This window comes from Myxine glutinosa, chromosome 1, assembly GCF_964187855.1.
Source record: "Myxine glutinosa chromosome 1, kmMyxGlut1.1, whole genome shotgun sequence".
Classification (NCBI taxonomy): Eukaryota; Metazoa; Chordata; class Myxini; order Myxiniformes; family Myxinidae; genus Myxine; species Myxine glutinosa.
Window position 1 is genome coordinate 14,308,530 of NC_136261.1, and position 25,262 is coordinate 14,333,791.

Genomic DNA, 25,262 nt, shown 5'->3' on the forward strand with positions numbered 1-25,262 from the left:
TTCAATACAAATAGTCTCTCCCCTTGAAAGAAATGGTGTATTATCATCACAATACTTAACATTCATCTCTCTTATTAATCTTGTAAAGTAATTCATTTTTGGTTCTAATTTAAAAGAGATATATATTTTTTTTATTGTCATTTATTAAAACTAGGACGTGCCCGTACGTGGGTGCCCGTTCCTTGCCAAAAAAAAAAAAAAAATCTTTTTCCAAATTTAAATCAAGTTTACCTCCCTGTCTTTGCTAGCCATGACATTCGATGCCATTGACCATTGCCACTCCTACGCCACGGTGAGGCGACAGGGTAGGATTTGTAGGAGACCTGAAAGTGCAGTGTCAGTATGTATTCCATGTTCGAATTGTTTTAGTTTTAAAATAGTTTAAAAAAAAAAAGGTTTGCAAAGCATACCACCAAATTGAGATGTATTTCGTTGGCAAGCATGTTGAGTAGAGCTTAATTCCTAAACACTTCCAAAGGCCACACCGTTTCGACATTTGGAAACCAAAAAGAAGTTGTGCATTTTTTTTGATGAAATCTTTTCGAAACAATTTTTCTTCAATAAACAAATAATAAGAAAAATTGTCTACATGTACATTGTACACACCTTTATGTCGTTAGCACCTCTTCATAAACAACATTGCAGAGGAAACGGCGCTTCTTCTTTGTTTCCTCGTCCTGGGCAAGAATGAGGAGGCTGCTGGATCTGCCAACCCTACAGGCCGCCACGTAGAACTGACAATGGCTGAAGAAGTGTCTTGGGCAGAAGATCCCAACATGGTGTAGCGACTGCCAAAAGAAGTTGTGCACTTTTTTTGATGAATTCTTTTCGAAACATTTTTTCTTCAATCAATAAATAAATAATAAAAATTGTCCACATGTACACACCTGTATGTCGTTAGCAGCTCTTCATAAACAACATTGCTGAGGAAACGGCACTTCTCCAGGAGATCCTAACATGGTGTACGACTGCCAAAAAAAGTTGTGCACTTTTTGTGATGAATTCTTTTCGAAACAATTTTTCTTCAATAAATAAATAATAAAAAAAATTGTCTACATGTACATTGTACACACCTTTATGTCGTTAGCACCTCTTCATAAACAACATTGCTGAGGAAACGGCGCTTCTTCTTTGTTTCCTCGTCCTGGGCAAGAATGCGGAGGCTGCTGGATCTGCCAACCCTACAGGCCGCCACGTAGAACTGACAATGGCTGAAGAAGTCTCTTGGGCAGAAGATCCCAACATGGTGTAGCGACTGCCAAAAGAAGTTGTGCACTTTTTTTGATGAATTCTTTTCGAAACATTTTTTCTTCAATCAATAAATAAATAATAAAAATTGTCCACATGTACACACCTGTATGTCGTTAGCAGCTCTTCATAAACAACATTGCTGAGGAAACGGCACTTCTCCAGGAGATCCTAACATGGTGTACGACTGCCAAAAAAAGTTGTGCACTTTTTGTGATGAATTCTTTTCGAAACAATTTTTCTTCAATAAATAAATAATAATAAAAATTGTCTACATGTACATTGTACACACCTTTATCTCGTTAGCACCTCTTCATAAACAACATTGCTGAGGAAACGGCGCTTCTTTGTTTCCTCGTCCTGGGCAAGAATGCGGAGGCTGCTGGATCTGCCAACCCTACAGGCCGCCACGTAGAACTGACAATGGCTGAAGAAGTCTCTTGGGCAGAAGATCCGAACATGGTGTAGCGACTGCCAAAAGAAGTTGTGCACTTTTTTTGATGAATTCTTTTCGAAACAATTTTTCTTCAATCAATAAAAAAAAAAAAAAAAGTGTCCACATGTACACACCTGTATCTCGTTAGCAGCTCTTCATAAACAACATTGCTGAGGAAACGGCACTTCTCCAGGAGATCCTAACATGGTGTACGACTGCCAAAAAAAGTTGTGCACTTTTTTTGATGAATTCTTTTCGAAACAATTTTTCTTCAATAAATAAATAATAATAAAAATTGTCTACATGTACATTGTACACACCTTTATCTCGTTAGCACCTCTTCATAAACAACATTGCTGAGGAAACGGCGCTTCTTCTTTGTTTCCTCGTCCAGGGCAAGAATGCGGAGGCTGCTGGATCTGCCAACCCTACTGGCCGCCACGTAGAACTGACCATGGCTGAAGAAGTCTCTTGTGCAGAAGATCCCAACATGGTGTAGCGACTGTCCTTGGGATTTATTCACAGTCATGGCAAAGCAGGGTCGTACCGGAAACTGCCGACGCCGCAGAGTGAACGGGAACATGTTGTCAGATGGACTCAAGGTTATGCGTGGAATGAGCAATGTGCGTCCAGAATTGACACCCATCACAGATTTTGCAACCAACAGATTTGGAAGGATCTGAAGTATGATGTACCTTGAGCCATTGCAGTGCCCGCTTTGCTGGTCGAAGTTTCGCAGCAGCATGATTACCATACCCACCTTGAGAGAGATTCGATGTGGAGGCATACCAGATGGACAGAGGGTGTTCAGGAACTCAGGCGGATACAAATGATCACCCTCAGATATTAAATCACAGAAAATACATTGTTTATATGAACCCTAATTATTAAGCCCTATTCTATCACAACGGCGGCAGATTTCTAAATTATCATATGGAGAGTCTGGAAATTCTAAATCTCCTTCAGAATTTATCATATTTAAACAGTAAATTTTTACTTAAACTAAACGCAAGTTTTTTTAGCTAATAAATACAATGTTTCAAAACACAAAAGACAAATTTCAATCAATCTCTACTTCGGTACCAGCAGATATGTCAAATAGCAGCAGACAAATATGTCAAAGATGTTAAATTGAACAAAGATAAATATGGAAATTATTGGATAAAACCTATAATGGAAAATAACATGAGCCCCTCTATTTCATTTAAAGGAAGAGCTCTAACTATGCCTGGAAAGACATCTATTAAAGTATATCTAACAAAGGTTTCTCCTCTACTCCCAGCAATTTATTCAAAGCTTGAAAAAGTGATCGATCGCGATACTTTAAAAAAAATGAATGATAAGACCATTCATTAATAATTCTAGAGGAGACATTTGTATCTTCTTTAATAGTCCAAAAGATGTAGGTAATATTAATAATATGAATATTACTGGCGAGATGACATTTCGTACCATGATCATTAGAGATTATTTCAAGATTACCTTTAATGTAAGAAACATTGTTGTGATAGGCGCTAATCAAAGAAAGTACATAGATATTGATGGGAATATTTTTCCTGCTAATTAAATGAGTGATAGTTCCTGCTCAGAAGTTTCCTCATATACTGAGAGCCTCTGTGATACAGAGAGCCTCTGCTCCTGTGATACGGAGAGTCTAGGTTCAGTCGATAGTTTGATTCAGAGAGTCTTTGCTCTTGTGATAGTTATGATAGTAGTTTTATTGATGACTCAGATGTCTCTGATTGTGAGATTGATTTTGAATATGACCCTGGTTCTGATATGGATTGGGAGATGTAAAGGTGTTTTATTTTAAGTAAAGTTACATATATAAAACAAGCCAAAAAGGCATTTTAGTTTAAGTAAAGTTATATATATAAAACGAGCCGAAAAAGCTCGAAAAGGTGTTTTAGTTTAAGCACAGTGATATATATATAAAACACTCTGTTTTCTTACCCTATAAATATGGTATTAAAGCGCGGCGTTACGCGCGCTGCTTGTGAGCAAGGAGGAAGCGGACAAGCGGTAACATATAAACGTCTTTATTGTAAGACTACACTGTAACACTGCACTCCTCCGGGCTGGTCGCCCGGTGTATCATGAGGCCACGCCTACCCCTCGGGCGTGGCCACCGCCCACTTGGTGCGTGGAATGATGTCACCACGCCAGTGGGCTTTTGTGTCCGCCACACGCGCCCCCCCAGAATTCCCGCGCACCTGGAGGGCCAGTTTGCGGGGCAGACGAATGACCCGGCCGAAGCGCCCCCTGGCGATCGGCGGCGTCCGGGGTGCAGGGATACCAGGTGGGATGCCCCTGGCTGCCCCTGGGATGGGTGCAGGACCGGGGGGCGCCGTGGCGGCGGGGCTGGGCGGTGCCGGGGGTCCGCCCGCAGGAGGGCGGCCCCGACGTGGGGGTCGGGCCACTGGCGGTGGATGGTCCACATCGAGGTGGGCCGGCTTGAGGCGGTCTACCGAAACGCGGTCAGGAGTACCGCCGATGTCCAGGGTGAAGTGCTTCGCCCCGGTCTCCAGCACGCGGAAAGGCCCGTCGTACGGGGGCCGCAGTGGTGTCCGATGGGCATCGTGGCGGACGAAGACGTACTCCGCCGTGCGAAGCTCCGGGGCGACGTGCGTCGGTGGGTGCCCGTGGCATGCCGTTGGCACCGGGGCGAACCTCTGGACGGTCTCTTGCAGAGCGGAGCGCTGCTGTGCCGCGGACCATGGTGCCGTGGAGTCGGGGAGGAACTCGCCCGGCACCCGCAGCGGTTGCCCGAAGACCAACTCCGCCGCGGATGCGCGCAGGTCCTCCTTGGGCGCCGTCCGGAGGCCCAGCAGGACCCAGGGGAGCCTGTCGACCCAGCCGCCGTCGCGGAGGGTGGCCCGGAGCGCGGCCTTCAATGAGCGGTGAAATCGCTCACACAGGCCGTTAGCCTGGGGGTGGTAGGCCGTGGTTCGGTGCAGCCGGACCCCGAGCCCCTGCGCAACCACCCCCCAGAGCTCCGAGGTGAACTGGGGGCCGCGGTCGGATGAGATGTCTGAGGGGGCGCCGAACCGGGCGACCCAGGTGGCGATGAAAGCCTGCGCGACATCGGCCGCCGTTGTCGACGCCAAGGGCACGGCCTCCGGCCACCGGGTGGTGCGGTCCACCATGGTGAGGACGTGGGTGAAACCCCGCGAGGGGGGCAGAGGTCCCACCAGGTCCACGTGGACGTGGTCAAACCGGCGTTCCGGCACCGTGAACGGGGCCAACGGGGCCTGGGTGTGCCGGTGCACCTTGGCGCGCTGGCACGCGAGGCATGTCCTGGCCCAGCCGCGGACGGCCTTCCGGAGGCCATGCCAGACGAACTTGTCGGCGATCAGCCTTTGGGAGGCCCTCGCGCCCGGGTGGGACAGGCCGTGGATGGCGTCAAACACCTGGCGCTGCCAGCCCGCGGGCACAATGGGGCGAGGACGCCCGAGGGAGACGTCACACAAGAGGGCCGCGCCCGCGCCGTCGAACGGCACCTTGGTGACGCGGAGGCCCGTGACGGCGGTCCGCAAGGCCTGGACGTCGGGGTCAGCGGCCTGGTCCGCTGCCATCCGGGCATAGTCGATGCCGAGGTGGACTGCGTGGGCGACGGCCCGGGAAAGGCAATCTGCCACCGGGTTGTCCTTCCCCGCGACGTGCTGGATGTCCGTCGTGTACTCGGACACGGCCGAGAGGTGGCGCTGCTGCCGGGCCGACCACGGCTCGGTGACCTTGCCCATCGCGAAGATCAGCGGCTTGTGGTCGACGAAGGCAGTGAACGCCCGGCCCTCGAGCAGATGGCGGAAGTGCCTGACCGCCAAGTGAAGTCCGAGCAACTCGCGGTCGAAGGTACTGTAACGGCGTTCGGGCGGGCGAAGCTGCCGGCTAAAGAACGCCAGCGGTTGCCAAGCTCCACGCACCCATTGCTCGTGCACCGCGCCCACCGCGTAGTCCGAGGCATCGGTGGTGAGGGCGATCGGTGCATCGGGCGCCGGGTGCGCGAGCATGGTGGCGTTAGCCAAGGCGAGCTTCGCGCCCGTGAACGCCGTGTCCATCTGCTCGGTCCAGGTAACGTCGCCTTTGCCCGGCTTACCTCGGAGAGCTTCGTGCAGGGGGCGCAGGAGCTGGGCGATACGGGGCAGGAACCGATGGTAAAAGTTCACCATGCCCAGGAACTCCTGCAGCCCTCTGATCGTGCGGGGGCGCGGAAACCCCTTCACCGCCTCCACCTTGGCCGGCAGGGGGACGGCTCCGTGCCTGGTGACACGGTGCCCCAGAAAATCGATTGTGGCGGCGCCGAACCGGCACTTTGCGGGGTTCACAATCAGGCCATGCTGGCCCAGGCGTTCGAAGAGCGTGCGGAGGTGGCGTAGGTGCTCTTCGCGGGACGCGCTGGCGACGAGGATATCGTCCAGGTAGACGTAGACAAAATCCAAGTCGCGCAGGACGCTGTCCATCAGTCGCTGGAACGCCTGAGCCGCATTCTTCAGACCGAAGGGCATGCGCAGGAACTCGAAGAGTCCGAATGGCGTGATGACCGCCGTCTTCGGGACGTCCTCCGGCCTGACGGGGACCTGATGGTAGCCGCGTATGAGGTCCACCTTCGAGAAGAAGGACCTGCCCGCCAAACGGGCGGAAAAGTCCTGAATGTGGGGGACGGGGTAGCGGTCGGGAGTCGTGGCGTCATTGAGACGGCGATAGTCCCCGCACGGTCGCCATCCCCCGCCGGGCTTCGGCACGATGTGCAGCGGCGACGCCCAAGCGCTCTCTGAGCGCCGAACGATGCCGTCGCTCCAGGGTAGCGAACTCCGCTTTTGCCACCGCCAGCTTCGTCGGCTCGAGGCGGCGTGCCCGGGCGTAGACCGGTGGCCCGACGGTGGGGATGTGATGGGCCACCCCGTGCTTGACGGCCCCCGCCGAGAAGGTGGGCCGCGTGAGGGCCGGGAAGCCGGCGAGGAGGCGGGTGAATGCGTCCGCTGCCGGAAGCGTACAGACCAACGTGGCCAGAACCGAATCGTTCGGCAAGCCGCTTGGCAAGCCGCTCGTTGAGCTGGGCAACGCACATGCGAGCGAGCTGAACGTCTCGGCCTGGACAAGCCGTCTGCGCTTGACGTCGACCAGGAGCCCATTAGCGCACAGGAAGTCCGCGCCAAGCAGTGCCATGGGCACGTCGGCGGTGACGAACGTCCATCGGAAAACCTGCCCTCCAAACCGCAGAGAGAGGCAGCGTTTTCCGTACGTACGGATGGGCGTCCCGTTCGCGGCAAGCAGCGCGGGGCCCCCACCCGCGGCGTGCTTGTCTGACGTGCCGGCGGGAATGACACTCACCTGTGCTCCCGTGTCGCACAGGTAACGGCGCCCGGAGAAGGTGTCCGTTATGAACAGCAGGCTGCTCGAACGGCCGGCGCTCATCGCCATAATTGAGCGCCGGCCCGGGCGTTTCCCGACCCGTTGAAGGAGCACGGCGGATGACACCGCCGAGCTTCGTGGCCGAACTTGGCGTGGAACCAGCACCAGGTGGTGGAGCTGGAGGAGCGCGGCTGGCTCCGCCAGGCCGGTGGAGTCGACGGGTTTCCCCGCGGTGGCGGTTTTCGCCGCGGCGGTGGGCGGGGCGTGGCGGCGTTCACGAGGTGCGTATCAGCATGCTGCTGAACATCAGCGTGCTGTAGAAGATGATGCTGTGGAACATGCTGCTGAACGTCAGCGTCGAAGGCCGTAACGGCCACGCCAACGCTCGCCCGCGTGTCCGAAGCGGCGAAGTACCTGTCCGCCTCGGCTGCCAATGCTCGGGGTTCCGTTAGCTCGGTCCCGGCCAACGCGAGGCGAACCTGCGCTGGAAGTTGGCGACGGAAAAGCGCCCGGAATAGCGAACCGGGGGCTTCGTCGCCCAACAGTGACAGCATATGGTCCATTCGGACCGACGGGCGCGTCTCACCGAGCTCGGGGAGATCCAGGAGGCGGTCGGCCCGTGCGTCGTCCGTGAGGCTGAACGTGGCTAGGAGTAGCCGCTTGAGTGCCTCGTACTTGTGGCCGTCCGGTGGGTGGCGAAGGACGGACACAACTCGAGCGGCCGTGCCGGGCCCGAGGGAGGCGACGACGTGGCAATAGCGCGTGTCATCGCCGGTGAGGTGCCGAAGCTGAAATTGGGCTTCGGCCTGGACGAACCAGACTTCGGCCTGAGCCTCCCAAAATTCCGGAAGTTTGACGAAGTCGGCCATGGCGATGGCGTCGCGTGTGGAAGGATCGCTCCGGCAGATCCAACGTCGAGGGTCACCAGTAAAGCGCGGCGTTACGCGCGCTGCTTGTGAGCAAGGAGGAAGCGGACAAGCGGTAACATATAAACGTCTTTATTGTAAGGCTACACTGTAACACTGCACTCCTCCGGGCTGGTCGCCCGGTGTATCATGAGGCCACGCCTACCCCTCAGGCGTGGCCACCGCCCACTTGGTGCGTGGAATGATGTCACCACGCCAGTGGGCTTTTGTGTCCGCCACAGTATATTGTGATACTTGCGAAAATGAAGTAAAACATTATAGAAAACATACTCACAGTTAAACACACTTACAACATTCTAAATGAATTATCACCACTTCCTAAGAACAAAAAACATTGTAGTCTCTGTAATAGAGATATCCTAAAGAAGGGGTTCAAAGCCCATCTTAAAACAAACAAACACTTGTCAAAATTGTTTACTATTAAAAATACTGATGGTGCTTTCAAAAGGCATATTAAAATAAGAGTCTTTAACTTCAAACCTCCTGAACCAGAGTCTATAGTTGAAGCTGTAGAGATTATTGAGCCATCAATGAAAGCCTTCGTTGAAAAGACTCTTCTAGAATTGAATTCAATCAAGTTTTACTTGGGTGTTAAAATGTTAATCTCAAAAGATGATCCATTCACTGGTGATCATTACACTGATGATTCTTACATGAGAACTAAATCACACTTTATTTCATCCTATGATCAATTTGGACCTGCTTATGATCAACTGATCATTCAAGAGCAAGAAGTTGAGCACACAATTGTTGGGAGTGGATTCAATATCTATCTATAATTCCAGTAATCTCTGTCTGTCTGTACGTTTGTTTGTCTGTGACCGCTGTTTCTCGACAACCACGGGTCCGATATACTTTTAACTTGCCAGGTATATTGCTGGGGACCCGAGGATGTGCCTTTTCAAGGTTTCATATTAATCGGACAATTACTTACCGAGCTATGTCCAAAAAACGATTCAACCAATCAGAGAGCAGCGAACGATCGCGTGTGCCGAACGTGGCGGGCACACTCTGCCTCGGATGGCACATTTGAGAGCGTATTCATTTATTTCACGTTTGCAAACTATGTTGGCGTTAAACTATGTTTTACAACTAATAAAAACGAATTTGCGATTCATTCGCTTTCCTGCGCGTTTGTGCACGCGATGGCGATTTCTTTACCAAACTCCGGAAGCCGTTCGCTTTGGACCAAACCATTGCATGTAAATAGAGGGGGGGGATTGTCACCGTACTCGCAAGCCGTTCGCTTTGGACCAAACCATTGCATGTAAATAGAGGGGGGGGATTGTCACCACTCGCAAGCCGTTCGCTTTGGACCAAACCATTTCATGTAAATAGAGGGGGGGGGGATATAATTTTAGATATAGATATAGTACGGGCATGCCCTAGTAATAATAATAATAATAATTCATTTATTTTGTATAGCGCTTTTCCAGAAGCCCAAAGGCGCTTTGACAGAGTGGAAAACATAATGCATAACAATACATGAAAACAACAATTGCAAAAAGACAAGAATCAAGAAAACAAACAGCAGCGATATACGGCATATATATAAGACAAGAATCAAAAAGACAAGACAAGAATCAATAGGGAAATATTTAAAGCAAAAGGAGGGAGAAGGAGAAGAGATAGTCAGGGGTTAAATGCTGTGGGTTGAATGTTGAATGCAGCGTTGAACAGGTGGGTCTTTAGTGATGTTTTGAATGTGGTGAGTGGGGAGGAGTCTCTGATGGTGTGAGGTAGTGAGTTCCAGAGGGTGGGAGCAGCGATGGAGAAGGCCCTGTCCCCCCAGGATCTGAATTTGGTCCGGATGGAGGGGGTCAGGAGGTTGGTACCAGCAGAGCGGAGGTTGCGGGTGGGAGTGTGTCTGGAGAGGAGGTCAGCCAGGTAGGATGGGGCCAGGTTATGGAGGGCTTTGTATGTCAAGAGGAGGATTTTGTACTGGATTCTCTGGGGGATGGGGAGCCAGTGAAGCTTGTAAAGGACGGGGGTGATGTGGTCACGGGTCCGGGAATGAGTGAGTAGACGGGCAGCGGAGTTCTGAATGTATTGGAGTTTATTGGTGATTTTTGAGGGTGAACCATAGAGGAGGCTATTGCAGTAGTCCAGACGGGAGGTGATGAAGGCGTGGATGAGGGTTTCTGCAGCCGTGGAGGAGAGGGATGAGCGGAGACGGGCAATGTTTTTCAGGTGAAAGAAGGCTGACTTTGTGATCTGTTTAGTGTATTTGTCGAAGGAAAGGGTTTGGTCAAAGATGACGCCAAGATTCCGGATGTGAGGGGAGGTGGATACTGGGATACCGTCGATGTTGAGGGCAAAGTTATGGGTGGATTTTGTGAGCGTTTTTGGGCCAATGATGATTATTTCAGATTTATCACAGTTAAGCTTGAGGAAGTTGATTTGAAGCCAGGATTTTATTTCAGTGATGCAGTTTGTCAGGATAGAGTGGGTGTCGGTGGAGACGGACTTGGTGGAGATGAAAAGCTGGATGTCATCGGCGAAGCAGTGGAATTGGAGACCATGACGGCGGATTAAGTGACCGAGCGGGGACAGGTAAAGGATGAAGAGGAGGGGGCCAAGAACTGAACCTTGGGGGACACCTTGGGGGAGGGGAGCAGTGGGGGATTTGCAGTTATTGATGGAGATGAACTGGCATCTGTCAGAGAGGTATGATTTAATCCAAGAGAGGGCAGTGCCGGTGACGTTAAAGGTGGATTCAAGTCGGGTGAGGAGGATAGTGTGATCGATGGTGTCAAAGGCAGCGCTGAGGTCGAGGAGGACGAGAATGTTGAGGTTGCCAGCGTCAGAGGAGAGGAGAAGGTCGTTGGTGATTTTGAGGAGAGCAGTTTCAGTACTGTGGTTGGAGCGGAATCCGGATTGGAATGTTTCATACAAGTTATTGGCAGAGAGATGATGTTTGAGTTGAGTGGCTACAGCGCGTTCCAAAACTTTTGACAGAAAGGGTAGGTTGGAGATGGGTCTGAAGTTGTTTAGGGTGTCAGGGTTTAGACCAGGTTTTTTTAGAATGGGGGTAACAGCAGCAATTTTGAGGGAAGGTGGGACGATGCCTGTAGACAGGGAGGAGTTTATTGTTGCAATGATAAGTGGAGAGAGAGCAGGGAGGGAGGCTTTGACAAAGCTGGAGGGGATGGGGTCAAGAGTGCAGGTGGCAGTTTTCATTCCTATGAGGAGTTCAGAGAGGTCAGTAGGAGAGATTGGGGAGAACCGAGACAGGGGATGGCAGGACAAGGGGGGGCAGGTGGTTGGAGGGGGAGCGGGTGCGGCGGTGGTCAAGCTGTTGTAGATGTTGTCAATTTTGCGTTGGAAGAAAGAGAGGAAGGAGATGCAGTTGTCTACTGTGAATGACTGGGTGGTGGTGTTCAGGGGGCGGAGGAGTTTGTTTATTGTCGAGAAGAGTGCTTTTGGGTTTCCGGAGCCAGAGTGGATAATTTGAGAGTAGTAGGCAGAGCGGGCGCGGGAGAGGGCATCTTTGTAGTGTTGTATGTGGTCCTTGTAGGCTTGGGAGTGAACTGTGAGACCCGTTTTATTGCGGAGTCTTTCAAGTTGGCGAGCACGAGTTTTCATCAGGTGGAGTTCAGGGGTAAACCAGGGAGCAGAATGGGTGATGGGATGGGATGGAATATAGATGGGATGGAATATAGATGGGATACTATTTATTGCCATTCATATTCTTAAATCAGATCCTCTAAAAGCTTCTTCTTACATTGATTTACCTAGTGTTATCAAAAATAGAAAAGCAGTTATCAATATCAAAAATAAAGACAATAAATGTTTTCTCTGGTCTATTCCAGCACATCTACATCCACAAGATAGTCATGTTGAAAGAGTATCTCATTATAAAAAATATGAGAATACGTTGAATACAAAAGATCTAAATTTTCCAATGACATTAAATGATATTCCTAAATTTGAAAAGATGAATAATTTATCAGTTAATGTTTATGGTCTAACAGAAACAAACAACGTTCTGGTTTTAAACCTTTCTGAAAATTATAAAAAAGATCAAACTCATATTAATCTTCTATATTTTAATTCAGAGGAAAATTCACATTATACATACATCAAAGATATTACAAAATTAATAAAACCACAAGTAAGTAAAAGAACAAATAAAATATATATTTGTATGCGTTGTCTCAACTTCTTCCATACACAAGAAAGATTAGATAAACATTCAAATTATTGTGGTGAACATAAATCAACGGTAATCAATATGCCTAAAGAAGGCTCAAAGATCTCATTCAAAGATGAAAAGAAAACAATAAAACATCCATTTGTTATATATGCTGATTTTGAAAGTATTCTAGAAAAATTGATACTGCTTCTCCAGATCCAAAAGAATCATACACAAATAAATATCAAAAACATACTCCTTGTGGTTTTTGTTATTATATCAAATCATCCGTTTGTGATGAATATAACAAGTTAGAGGTGTATAGAGGCTCAAATACCCCAGAGGAGTTTGTGAAACGACTAGAAAAAGACTGTGTTCGATTAACCAAGATAATGAGAGAAACCAATAAACCAATGTCCTTGACGAGTGAAGAGAAAAGGGAATTTAGAAAAAACAATGTCTGTCATATTTGTGAGGAGAAAATTGGTGAAGGCCAAAAGGTTAGAGATCATTGTCATCTCACTGGTAAATATGGAGGTCCGGCTCATCAAAGTTGTAATATTAATTATAAACTCCCCTCTTTCATTCCTGTCTTTCTTCATAACAATGCTAATTATGACACTCATCTATTTATCAAGGAACTCTCAAAGACTTCTGGAAGTATCTCAGCAATTCCAAACACAGATCAGAAATACATTTCATTCACAAAAACAATTCATACATCTCCTATAACTCAGATCAGATTTCTTGATACATTTAAATTCATGGCAAGTCCATTGGCTAACTTGGTTCAAAATCTAAAAGAGTTTCCATGTCTTTCCGAGTATTTTTCAGACAAAGATTTACGAACACAAAAGGGAATTTATCCCTATGACTAAATGGGCTCATTTGAGAGATTCAATGAAACACAACTTCCTTCAACAGAAAATCTCTATAATAAATTAAATAATAGTCATATATCTGATAAAGATTATGTACATGGCCAAAATGTTTGGGAAACATATAACATCAAGAATCTTGGTGAGTATCACGATTTGTATCTCAAAACGGATGTCCTACTATTGGCTGATGTATTTGAGACTTTTAGAAGCGTCTGTCATTCTGGATATGGATTGGATCCTGCCCCTGGATTGGCTTGGAGTGCTATGTGAAAGATGACTAAGCAAGAGTGTTGTTGTTGATATGCTCTTGATGATTGAGAAGGCAAAGAGAGGAGGAATTTCACTAGTCTGTTCAAAGCGATATGCTAAAGCAAATAACAAGTACATTCCAAATTATGATCCATCGGTAGAGAGCTCCTACTTGATGTATTATGATGCGAATAAATTGTATGGGTGGGCAATGTCTCAAGCACTTCCTTGTGGTGGTTCGAAATGGGTTAAAGAGAAATATCATAAGAAAGTTCTACAAAATCTCTGTATGTCAACACAAAAAGAATTGGATGAAACAAAGAAGGGATATTATTTTGAGGTTGATTTGAAATATCCAGAGGAACTCCATAACCTACACAAATATCTCCCGTTTGCTTGTGAAAAGGAAAGTCCAAAGAAGGAGTGGTTAAGTGATTATCAACAATCATTTAATGTAAAGGGTAAAGCATCAGAGAAGCTTCTAACAACACTATACAACAAGAAAAATTATGTGCTCCATCAAAGAAATTTGAGACAATCTCTTTCAAAGGGTCTCCATCCGTGTTGAAAAGATACATAGGATTCTCAAGTTTAATCAGAGTCATTGGTTGAAAGAGTACATTGATTTTAACACACAACGCAGATTGAATCAAAGAATGATTTTGAGAAAGACTTTTATAAGTTGATGAATACCGCTGTATTTGGAAAAACGATGGAGAATGTTAGAAAGAGGCAAAACATTCGTCTATCAGCATCATGGAAACAAGCATCAAAATTGATCAACAGACCAAGCTTCTCGAGAGTAGAAGTTTTTACGGAAAACTTTTGTGCGATACATTTGATGAGAGAAAACGTTGAGATGGACAAACCTATTTACATTAGTACCTCAATACTTGATTTATCAAAGTACTTGATGTATGATTACTTTTACAATAACCTGAGGAAGAAATATCAAAACTAGAACGGGCACTCGGTAGAGCGCATACCTTCGCCGCAGCTACTGTTCTGTACTTGGCATGGGAGTGTAGGGAACAGAACAACAAAAATACGATTTTGACCTTTTCGTGACCTTGACCTTGACCTTTGACCCGATTGCTCCCAAAATCTAATCAAATGTGTCCCGTATAATAACCAATCATCCCACCAAATTTCATGCAATTCGGTTGAATACTTTTTGAGTTATGCGAATAACATACACACACACACACACACAGACATACAAATAACTAGAACGGGCACTCGGTAGAGCGCATACCTTCGCCGCAGCTACTGTTCTGTACTTGGTAAAAATACGATTTTGACCTTTTCGTGACCTTGACCTTGACCTTTGACCCGATTGCTCCCAAAATCTAATCAAATGTGTCCCGTATAATAACCAATCATCCCACCAAATTTCATGCAATTCGGTTGAATACTTTTTGAGTTATGCGAATAACATACACACACACACACAGACATACAAATAAATACACAGCGATCAAAACATAACCTTCCGCTTTTGCGAAGGTAAATACACAGCGATCAAAACATAACCTTCCGCTTTTGCGAAGGTAATGATGTTGATCTACTTTATATGGATACAGATAGTTTTATTTTGAAAATTAATACTGATGATGTTTATTCAGACATGAAAAAGGACATTAATATCTATGATACTAGTAATTACAGTCCAGAGAGTGAGTTGTTCTCTTCTAAAAATAAAAAGGTGATTGGAAAGTTCAAGGATGAATTAGGAGGATATGTTATGAGTAAATTTATGGGATTGAGGTCAAAGGCCAATGCTTATAAATACATTGTGAACTAGAACGGGCACTCGGTAGAGCGCATACCTTTGCCGCAGCTACTGTTCTGTACTTGGCATGGGAGTGTAGGGAACAGAACAACAAAAATACGATTTTGACCTTTTCGTGACCTTGACCTTGACCTTTGACCCGATTGCTCCCAAAATCTAATCAAATGTGTCCCGTATAATAACCAATCATCCCACCAAATTTCATGCAATTCGGTTGAATACTTTTTGAGTTATGCGAATAACATACACACACACACACACAGACATACAAATAAATACACAGCGATCAAAACATAACCTTCCGCTTTTGCGAAGGTAATAACGTTGAAAAGACTTATAAGAAGTTAAAAGGTGTAAAGAAAAGTGTTATTAAAGAAACAATAAACTTTAAGGATTATTATAACTGTTTAACAACAAAGAAAGAAGAGTTTTGAAAGATTAATGGAATAAGAAGTTATAAACATCAATTATATTCAGAAGAGGTGAATAAGAAAGCATTGGGGGCTTTTGATGATAAGAGGTTTATTTTAGAAAATGGAATTGATAGTCTCCCTTATAAGTGTTAAAATATAGATATAAGTGATAAGATATATAAGTGATAAGATATAAGTGATAAGATATACAGACTTGGCATTTAATATGGAATATTTTTTTTGTGGGCGTGAACTTACTTTTCAAGATGACTTAGAACCAAAAGTTCATTGGAATTATGTTGAAATTATTCTAGATTTTGTTAATGTGACCTTTAAAAGAAACAAAAACGACATTTGACATTTCGAAGCAAATAAATTGATCCTTGAAAGTGATGTAAACTGATATCGAACTCAATTCACGGACAGTACTGTGTTAAACTTCTGTACGTTTTCCAGAAGTATCTCTTTATTTTGCACATTAGCCAAATTTGTTTTCAACAAAAACAAAAGCTAAATTATGACTGGGATTACGGACAGTAAAATTACAGTTCAGTACTTCGTGTAACCCCCACGAGCACTGAGGAGAGCACGTACACGTCGAGGCATGCTGGTCACGAGATTTGCCAAGGTTTGGACAGGAATCGCTTGCCATGCAGTGACAATAGTCTGCTGCAATTCACGCACAGAGGTAGGCTGCTGGTCCAAGTTGTCGATTTGACGCGTTAATTCTGCCCACAAGTTCTCTATCGGATTCATATCCGGGGACATGGCAGGCCACTCCATATGCTCTACACCACGGTCAGCAAGAAAGTGTTGGATCATGCGAGCACGATGAGGCCGTGCATTGTCATCTTGGAAGACAAAGCTTCCTCGAAAGGCTGCACGAGCAAATGGAATCAAATGTTTCTTCCAGAATGACCCTGTACTTGAACTGGTTCAGGTTTCCATTAAGAACAAGCAGGTCAGTTTTGCCCCCTGCATGAAAAGCAGCTCAAACGGTCACCCCACCACCTCCAGCTTGGACTCTTGACACTATACAATCTTTGTTGTGGGCTTAATGCACTTGTCTGCGCACTCGGACCCGGCCATCTTGACGATAGACCAGAAATATAGACTCATCACTGAAGGTCACGTGATTCCAGTGTCCTGGCTGCCATTGACGGTGCTCTCTGGCCCACTGCAATCGGCGTTGGCTGTGTTGTCTGGTCAGGCGTGGCTTTCTCAGGGGACGCCTGGCACGATAGCCTGCTTGAACCAGTCGTTGGTTGACTTGCCTTCTGGATACAGGCACATTTGTCAGTTGCTGCTACTCAGCCCTAAGCCTATTAGCTGACTTGGTACGGCCATTGCAGACTAACCGGTGCAGCTGGCAATCATCTCTCCTTGTGGTTCTGCGGGGACGTCCTGACCTCGGTATTGGAGTAGGGACACCCCTCTGAGCATTTCGTTTCAGGATCTTTGACACCTGACCTTGAGTGATGCCATACTGCCGAGCAATAGCATGCTGTTTCATGCCAGAATTTCGTAAAGCCACCACTCCATGACGAACAGCATTGTCAAGTTGACGGACCATCTCCAGAGGAAGCAGCAATAACTTTTGTAGATGTGCAGCAGTTGTTTTCCACTAATACAGAACGCAACAACCCTTATATACCCGATTGTGAAGCCAATCGTCAAATGTACCTGTCCTTACATTTTGTCACGCCACCAGTGATATAATCCTGTTATTGACTTCTTGCTACGAAAGACAATCAGTGACATGGTTCTTTCAACAAAGACATCACCGAAGGGTAAAAGAAACTCACCAGATTGAAATACTCAGTTCAGAAAGTAAACCCGTCAAGAAAAAAAAAAAATTCCATATTAAATGCCAAGTCTGTATATAAGTGATAACTGATAAGATATATATAAGTGATAAGATATATATAAGTGATAAGATATATAAGTGATAAGATATATATAAGTGATAAGATATATATATAAGTGATAAGATATATAAGTGATAAGATATATATAAGTGATAAGATATATAAGTGATAAGATATATATAAGTGATAAGATATATATATATATAAGTGATAAGATATATAAGTGATAAGATAATGGGGTTAGGGATTTTAAGGGGCTACCTCCGCCTTTTTTATGAATATATAAATGATAGAACCAAGTATCAACCAGACTAAAGAGTGGAGGTGTAATCAACCTTGGTATATAAATGGATAACATAATGAATGTGAAAAATATCAAATAAGACTTATTGAAAAGGCAACTGGTAAAAAAGTTCACAAAACAAATAAGAGAATTTAAATACTGGTGAGTTGGGTAAAAAAGATGGAAATATTTTTGAGTGGAGGGAAAACTTTGATGGTTGTCAGGAAAATATATGCTTTAATTTAAAAATGGTGTGTGGCACTGGAGGTGCTCAAACAAGAACATTGAGGGAGGTTTATCATTTTATCTTAGCTCAGTTAAAATATCTTGATAAAGAACCAAACTTAAACATATACTTTGTTAATGTATTAGATGGTGAAGGGAGTGGTAAGAGAATTAAATTATTTCCTACGCATAAACAAATATTTGTAGGATCATTGTTTGAGTGGTCTACGAGGGGTGAGAGGGAGCAAATATTCGTAGGATCATTGTTTGAGTGGTCTAATGAACAACATTGAGGATAAGAGTAGGTTATCTTTTGCTATAGCTTGTATGTCAAAAGGCCAAAAGGTTCGTAAAGATCAGGGTGGCAGAAATAGAGGTGTTAAGGGAAATGAGGGTGAGAGGAAAATTAACATGTAAGTGAATGGAGAAATGAGGGTGGTCCAGGAACAACATTATTCCCCTACTGAGGAGCATATACTCATTTAAAGGGGAATGGGAGAGTGGAGGGGTGGGGTAGAGGAGGGATGGAAAGGGAGGGGGGAATGGGAGAGGGGGTGGCGAGTGGAAGGGAGGGGAGGGGATGGTGGAGTGAGGATAGGGGAACGGGAAGGAAAGGAGTGAGTGGGGGGGAGAGGAGAGTGAGGGGTGGAGAGGAGAGTGAGGGGTGGAGAGTGAAAGGTGGAGAGGAGAGTGAGAGGAGGAGAGGAGAGTGAGGAGTGGAGAAGAGAGGAGAGTGAGGGGTGGAGAAGAGAGGAGAGTGAGGGGTGGAGAGGAGAGTGAGGGGTGGAGAGGAGAGGAGAGGAAAGTGAGGGGTGGAGAGGAGAGGAAAGTGAGGGGTGGAGAGGAGAGGACAGTGGGGGATGGAGAAGAGAGGAGAGTGAGGGGTGGAGAGGAGAGTGAGGGGTGGAGAGGAGAGTGAGGGGTGGAGAGGAGAGGAGAGTGAGGGGTGGAGAGGAGAGGAAAGTGAGGAGTGGAGTGGAGAGGAGCGTGAGGAGTGGTGAGGAGTGGAGAGGAGAGCAGAGTGAGGGGTGGAGAGAAGAGCAGAGTGAGGGGTGGAGAGGGGAGCAGAGTGAGGGGAGGAGAAGCAGAGTGAGGAGTGGAGAGCAGTGTGAGGAGTGGACAGCAGAGTGAGGGGTGGAGTGGAGAGCAGTGTGAGGGGTGTAGAGGAGAGCAGAATGAGGAGTGGAGAGGGGAGCAGCAAAGTGAGGGGTGGAGAGGAGAGCAGAGTGAGGGGTGGAGAGGAGAGTGGAGAGGAGAAGAGAGTGAGGAGTGGTGAGGAGAGGAGAGTGAGGGGTGGAGAGTAGAGTTAGGGGTGGAGGAGTGGAGAGTAGAGTGAGGAGTGGAGAGCAGAGTGAGGAGTGGAGTGGAGAGCAGAGTGAGGAGTGGAGAGGGGAGCAGAGTGAGGAGTGGAGAGTGGAGCAGAGTGAGGAGTGGAGAGGGGAGCAGAGTGAGGAGTGGAGAGGGGAGCAGTGTGGAGAGGGGAGCAGAGTGAGGAGTGGAGAGGGGTGCAGAGTGAGGAGAGGAGAGGAGAGCAGAGTGAGGAGTGGAGAGCAGAGTGAGGAGAGGAGAGCAGAGTGAGGAGAGCGGAGTGAGGAGAGGAGAGCAGGGAGAGGAGAGCAGAGAGAGGAGAGCAGAGTGAGGAGTGGAGAGGAGAGCAGAGTGAGGAGAGCAGAGCGAGGAGAGGAGAGCAGAGTGAGGAGAGGAGAGCAGAGGGAGGAGAGGAGAGCAGAGTGAGGAGTGGAGAGGAGAGCAGAGTGAGGAGAGCAGAGTGAGGAGAGGAGAGCAGAGTGAGGAGTGGAGAGGAGAGCAGAGTGAGGAGTGGAGAGGAGAGCAGAGTGAAGAGAGGAGAGTGAGGAGAGGATAGCAGAGTGGGCAGTGGAGAGGAGAGCAGAGTGAGGAGTGGAGAGGATAGCAGAGTGAGGAGTGGAGAGGAGAGCAGAGTGAGGAGTGGAGAGGAGAGCAGAGTGAGGAGAGGAGAGTGAGGAGTGGAGAGGAGAGCAGAGTGAGGGGTGGAGAGGAGAGCAGAGTGAGGGGTGGAGAGGAGAGCAGAGTGAGGGGTGGAGAGGAGAGCAGAGTGAGGGGTGGAGAGGAGAGCAGAGTGAGGAGTGGAGAGGAGAGTGAGGGGTGGAGAGGAGAGCAGAGTGAGGGGTGGAGAGGAGAGCAGAGTGAGGGGTGGAGAGGAGAGCAGAGTGAGGGGTGGAGAGCAGAGTGAGGAGTGGAGAGGTGAGGTCAGGTATTCTGGTTATTTTGGGTCTTTAGGGGTATTGATGGTCTTAAGGGTATTGGGGGACTTCAAAGTTCTAAGGGGACTCAGCAGTCTAAAGGGTCTAAATGTATTTCCAACAGTAAGTAATTAATTGATGTGTGTAATTAATAGCCAGGATGCAACCAACATTCAAACTATGTAATTAATAGATGCATTGTTACACAGCTTAACCACCTCACCGCCTCACGACTTCACGGACCGTGTTTTTTTCGTGTTATATGTATTTGAAGATGAGGAAATAGAAAAAAAAAATTAGACATTTTTACAAAATAATTAAAAAATGAAAAGCTGAAATGTGTTAAAGGAAGACTTCAGATCCAATTTTTTAAAATTATTTAAATCTTTAGAATTAGGTAATGTTAAATTTTTTTAAAGAAAAAAAAATTCCATGCTAAATTAGTCGTAAAATGCGTTTTTAAAAAGGCACGATTAACAAAAAAAAAGCTAGTTCTGGAATTCTTGTGATGTCACTGTGACATCACATGAGGTATAGATCTCAGCTGATCGCGGCGCACACAGTGCATAAACATGGCAGACATGGCAGAAGAAGAAGTTTCTGACTCCGAATCGCTCGATATTTCCTCTGATCTGTCGGACTTTTCAGCCGATGAATACGTATCAGAGGCTGAGGAAAGTATTGTAGAATAACTTGATATAGAACGGAGAGAATTTGGTGGAATTTGGTGTTCAATCATATTAGTTTGAGCCGGAATACGCCGACGGAGATCCAGAGGTCAATATGGAGGTCGAAGTGGAAAACGACGAAGATGATGCTGAATGGCTCGCAGATTTAGATTACTGGTACGTGTTGGGCTAGCCTCATTGTTGATAGTTTCGGTTAAATATGCGAGGAATATTTATATCAAGCGAGTGTTGTTGCAGTGGTGACTCTGTTTGATCGATAAAACGGTAAAAACCCGATCGCCTTGTGCCTGTATCATGGCGTAGCCACAGACACGCAGGCTGCAGCTACTGAGTGTAGTGTACAAATGCACTCGTCACTCTACGTCTGCGTTTCGTAGAATTTTGGCCAATTTATTTATATTTATGGCAGGCATGTTCCGCTGGACCCCGAAATAAATCGATACATGAACAATTATGCTTGCATCCCAGGAGGGGGGTGGAGGGGGGGGGGGGATGGATAGCCCACATTTTATACATGACGCAAATGTCATTTACGATTTTGTGTAGGCCAAGGCCGATGCATTGCAAGTGTCTTTGGGGACACACAGTGACTATACATTCGCATTCGAGCCTGTGTTTATGATTATAACACCATTGTTTTTCTTGAATGAAAGGGGGGTTCATAATCTCTCAATTTATGGTTGTGTACATACTTTAAAGGGGCTCTTCAATCATTAAACGTTGTTTACACTTTACATGCAAATATTGGTATAAACCAGCAAAATAAATTGATTCCCTATTGTACATTATATTTTGTTCACTTTTGTAATGTTCACTGCAAAGCCTCGTCGACTTGGTAGGACCTTTCCATCGTGCTCGAGTTCGTCGGCCAAATCTCTTCCAAGTGTTATTACTGGCAACATCCTTCGGGAATCCATGCAGTGTTCGCACAAAAGGCTCTGAGACTTTGCTGCACCCATACAAAACACAACTAAAACCATTTAGAATCCGATATGCAGGACAATATAACTAGAATAGAAACACTCCACAATATTGTATTGTATTGTAAACCATGTGTAAAGTATTTCCGGCTTCCCCGATCACCTCGTGTGACGTCATACTGTGTGTGCATGGGCACGTGGTCTAAGATTTGCAGAAGCGTTTTCGTCGATGGTATATTATTGACGCATTTAAGGTCGGATTACAAGGAAACGACTTTGCGTGTTGATTTTTTTTTTTTAGATGATGTTATGTACTGATCAAAGATTATGTAGAAGCAGTTAACTTAAAAAAAAATTTGGGGTCTGGATTCTTCCTTTAAGTCAATAAGTATTCAACCCCTTGGCGATGCCACTCCAAATTGAGCTCAGGTGCATCCAATTTCCTTTGAGGTGTCTCTACAACTTGATTGGAAATGATTTGGAAACAAACAACGATATAAGGTCCCACAGTTTACAGTGCACTTCAGAGCTGAAACTCTACCATGAAGGAACTGTCCGTAGAATTCCGAGATAATTGTGAGGAGGCACAGATCAATAAAACAATTTCTAGTGTTGAAAGTTCCCAAGAGCAAAGTGAGCTCCATCATTGAGAAATGGAAATGGTATGGAACTTCCCAGACTCTTCTGAGAGCTGGCCGTCCGAACAAACTGAGCAACAGGGCAAGAAGGACCTTGGTCAGGGAGGTGATGAAGAACCAAATGACCACTGTGAAAGAACTACAGAACTGTATGATGGAGATGGGAGAACCTGCTGGAAGGACAAGTCTCTGCAGCACTTCACAAATCTCGGCTTTATGGGAGAGTGGCCAGACAGAAGCCACTCCTGAGAAAAAGGCACATGACAACATGCCTGGTGCAAAAAGGCATGTGAAAGACTCAAAGCATGACGCAAAATATTCTGTGATCTGATGAGATGAAAATTTCTTTTTTGTTTAAATGGTCAAGGAGGCGTGCAATCGTTAATTTTCATCGATTGAATTGATTAAATTTGAACACAATTTGCATGTTGCATCATTGAATTGCTTCACCAATAAGATGCTGGGGAATCCAGTTGTTTTGAGGTCAAAGGTGAAGGTCACAAAATCGTCGATATCCATGTGATTCACTTGAAGTTTGAGGAGGGTTTGCATATTGGGTCACTGAAACATATTGGTTTTGATGTCTAAAGGGTAAGGTCGCACAAAATTGACAATTTTTAACTCAACTGGACTATGTCCAGCTGAGTTTTTGTCGACACCCAGTGTCCGTCGTCCGTCGTCTGTCTGTCTGTCTGTCGTCTGTAAACAATTCGACGTCTCCGCTCTAAAATTCACAAATATTGATTAAATTTGATGAAACTTACATAGCATCTTTAAGACATAAACTAGTTTGGGATTGCATTTGGGCGTTGCACGCCCATGGGTGGCCATATTGAAAAATCAATTTTTGTCATATATATTTTTAGCACATATAAACTATTATGCATATTCTAACCATATTGATATAGACCAGTTGAGTTCAGGTTCCCTGGAACCTCTATTTTTCTTTTGGCTGTTTTTGTCATAATTAGCATACGCAACAGGCTTTCTCGTTTCTTTTTAGAATGATGTTTCTCTTTCATTGCATCAAACTTCCATGTTTATCTAATTAATCAGATTGTTTCAGAAATTTGGACATTTGACAAATTGGACATTTGAGATGGACTTTAACTGTCCACATTGTACTTACAAGGAATAAATATAATTTGTGTTTCAACTTTGAATAAATAACCCTTTATTAACCAATTCAAATTTATGTCTGATTTGTTTCTGCCCCTCAACCCCTCCTCAGGCCATCAAACTGAGTATACTCAGAAGAATTCTGATACAAGTGTTCCAGGCTGCGTTCCTGATGTCCAAGTCAGACCTCGCACGGAAAAACAAGAACAGCAACCATGCAACAAGAAACCGAAACACAACTTAAATATAACTCATTATGTTGATAAGTTCAGGCAGCATAGAGAAATATCTGTTGTTGCTAATAAGTCATCCCACACATCAAAGTTTTTGCAAGGAGAGCTGAAAGGATACGTGGTGGGAAAACCTCACGAGTGCAAATTTTGCAACAAAGCATTTTCAAAATCAAGTCTTTTAAAAAACCACATGCTTAACCACACAGGAGAAAAGACGCACAAGTGTACAGTTTGCAACAAGACATTCACGCGGAGAGACAGTTTGCAATCTCATCTTAGAATTCATACTGGAGAGAGACCTTACAAGTGCACAATCTGTAACAAGACATTCACACAGTCAGGCACTTTGCATTCTCATCTTAAAATTCATACAGGAGAGAGGCCTTACAAGTGCACAATCTGTAACAAGACATTCATGCTGTCAGGCAAATTGCATTCTCATCTTCGAATTCATACAGGAGAGAGGCCTTACAAGTGCACAATCTGTAACAAGACATTCACACAGTCAGGCAGTTTGCAATATCATCTGAAAATTCACACAGGAGAGAGGCCTTACAAGTGCACAATCTGTAACAAGACATTCACGCAGTCAGGACATTTGCATTCTCATCTTAAAATTCATACAGGGGAGAGGCCTTACAAGTGCACAATCTGTAACAAGACATTTATGCTGTCAGGCAGTTTGCAATCTCATCTTAGAATTCATACAGGAGAGAGGCCTTACAAGTGCACAATCTGTAACAAGACATTCACGCTGTCAGGCAGTTTGCAATCTCATCTTAAAATTCATACAGGAGAGAGGCCTTACAAGTGCACAATCTGTAACAAGACATTTATGTTGTCAGGCAGTTTACAATCTCATCTTAAAATTCATACAGGAGAGAGGCCTTACAAGTGCACAATCTGTAACAAGACATTCACGCTGTCAGGCAGTTTGCAATCTCATCTTAAAATTCATACAGGAGAGGGGCTTTACAAGTGCACAATCTGTAACAAGACATTCATGAAATCAGGACATTTGCATTCTCATCTTAGAATTCATGCAGGAGATAGGCCTTACAAGTGCACTGTCTGTAACAAGACATTCATGTTGTCAAGCAGTTTGCATTGTCATCTCAGATCTCACACAGAAGAGATTTGCCAATGACTTTGAACTAAATGCTGCAGAAACCAATAAAATGCTCAAATACCAGGATCTGAAAAATGAGGTCAAGAGCTCTTGTAAATTTAAGAAAGTTGAAATTGTACCAGTGATATTCGGAGCAACAGGGATGATCAAGATAACCCTTACTGAGTAATTAATAAACATTCTGGGGAATATCACGACAAATGAGCTACAAGTGGAGGCTGTCAGCGGTTCAGTGAGGATGCTAAAAACACCCCTTGGAACAAAGCTATTAAAATGAGGTTTCAAAATCTGTTTTGTGAATTATGATCCTTTCCCAAAGAAGGAGGTGGAGATTTTCAGTTCTGGGAGAACTTCCTCCCACCTCCTGGAACCCACATATGGAGACAACAACCAACAAGATATTCACATTCTCAACATAGACAACAAAGAATTACAATTTCGCAGAGGACTCGTATACGAAAGGAAAAGGCGGCATTGCTATTGGGGTGTCTGTATCCACATACT

General features: G+C 45.6%; 1 protein-coding gene across 1 annotated transcript in view; it reads left to right on the plus strand.

Annotated features, from left to right (window-relative positions):
- LOC137435260 (uncharacterized) overlaps window positions 1-25,041 on the plus strand; it is a 99,055-nt gene extending 74,014 nt beyond the window's left edge. Inside the window, exon 5 of the mRNA XM_068129275.2 lies at window positions 23,509-25,041. Within this exon, the coding sequence (XP_067985376.2) occupies window positions 23,509-24,776 (1,268 nt within the window). The 3' untranslated portion in view covers window positions 24,777-25,041. The remainder of the gene's footprint in view (window positions 1-23,508) is intronic.
- The last annotated feature ends 221 nt before the right edge of the window (window positions 25,042-25,262 follow it).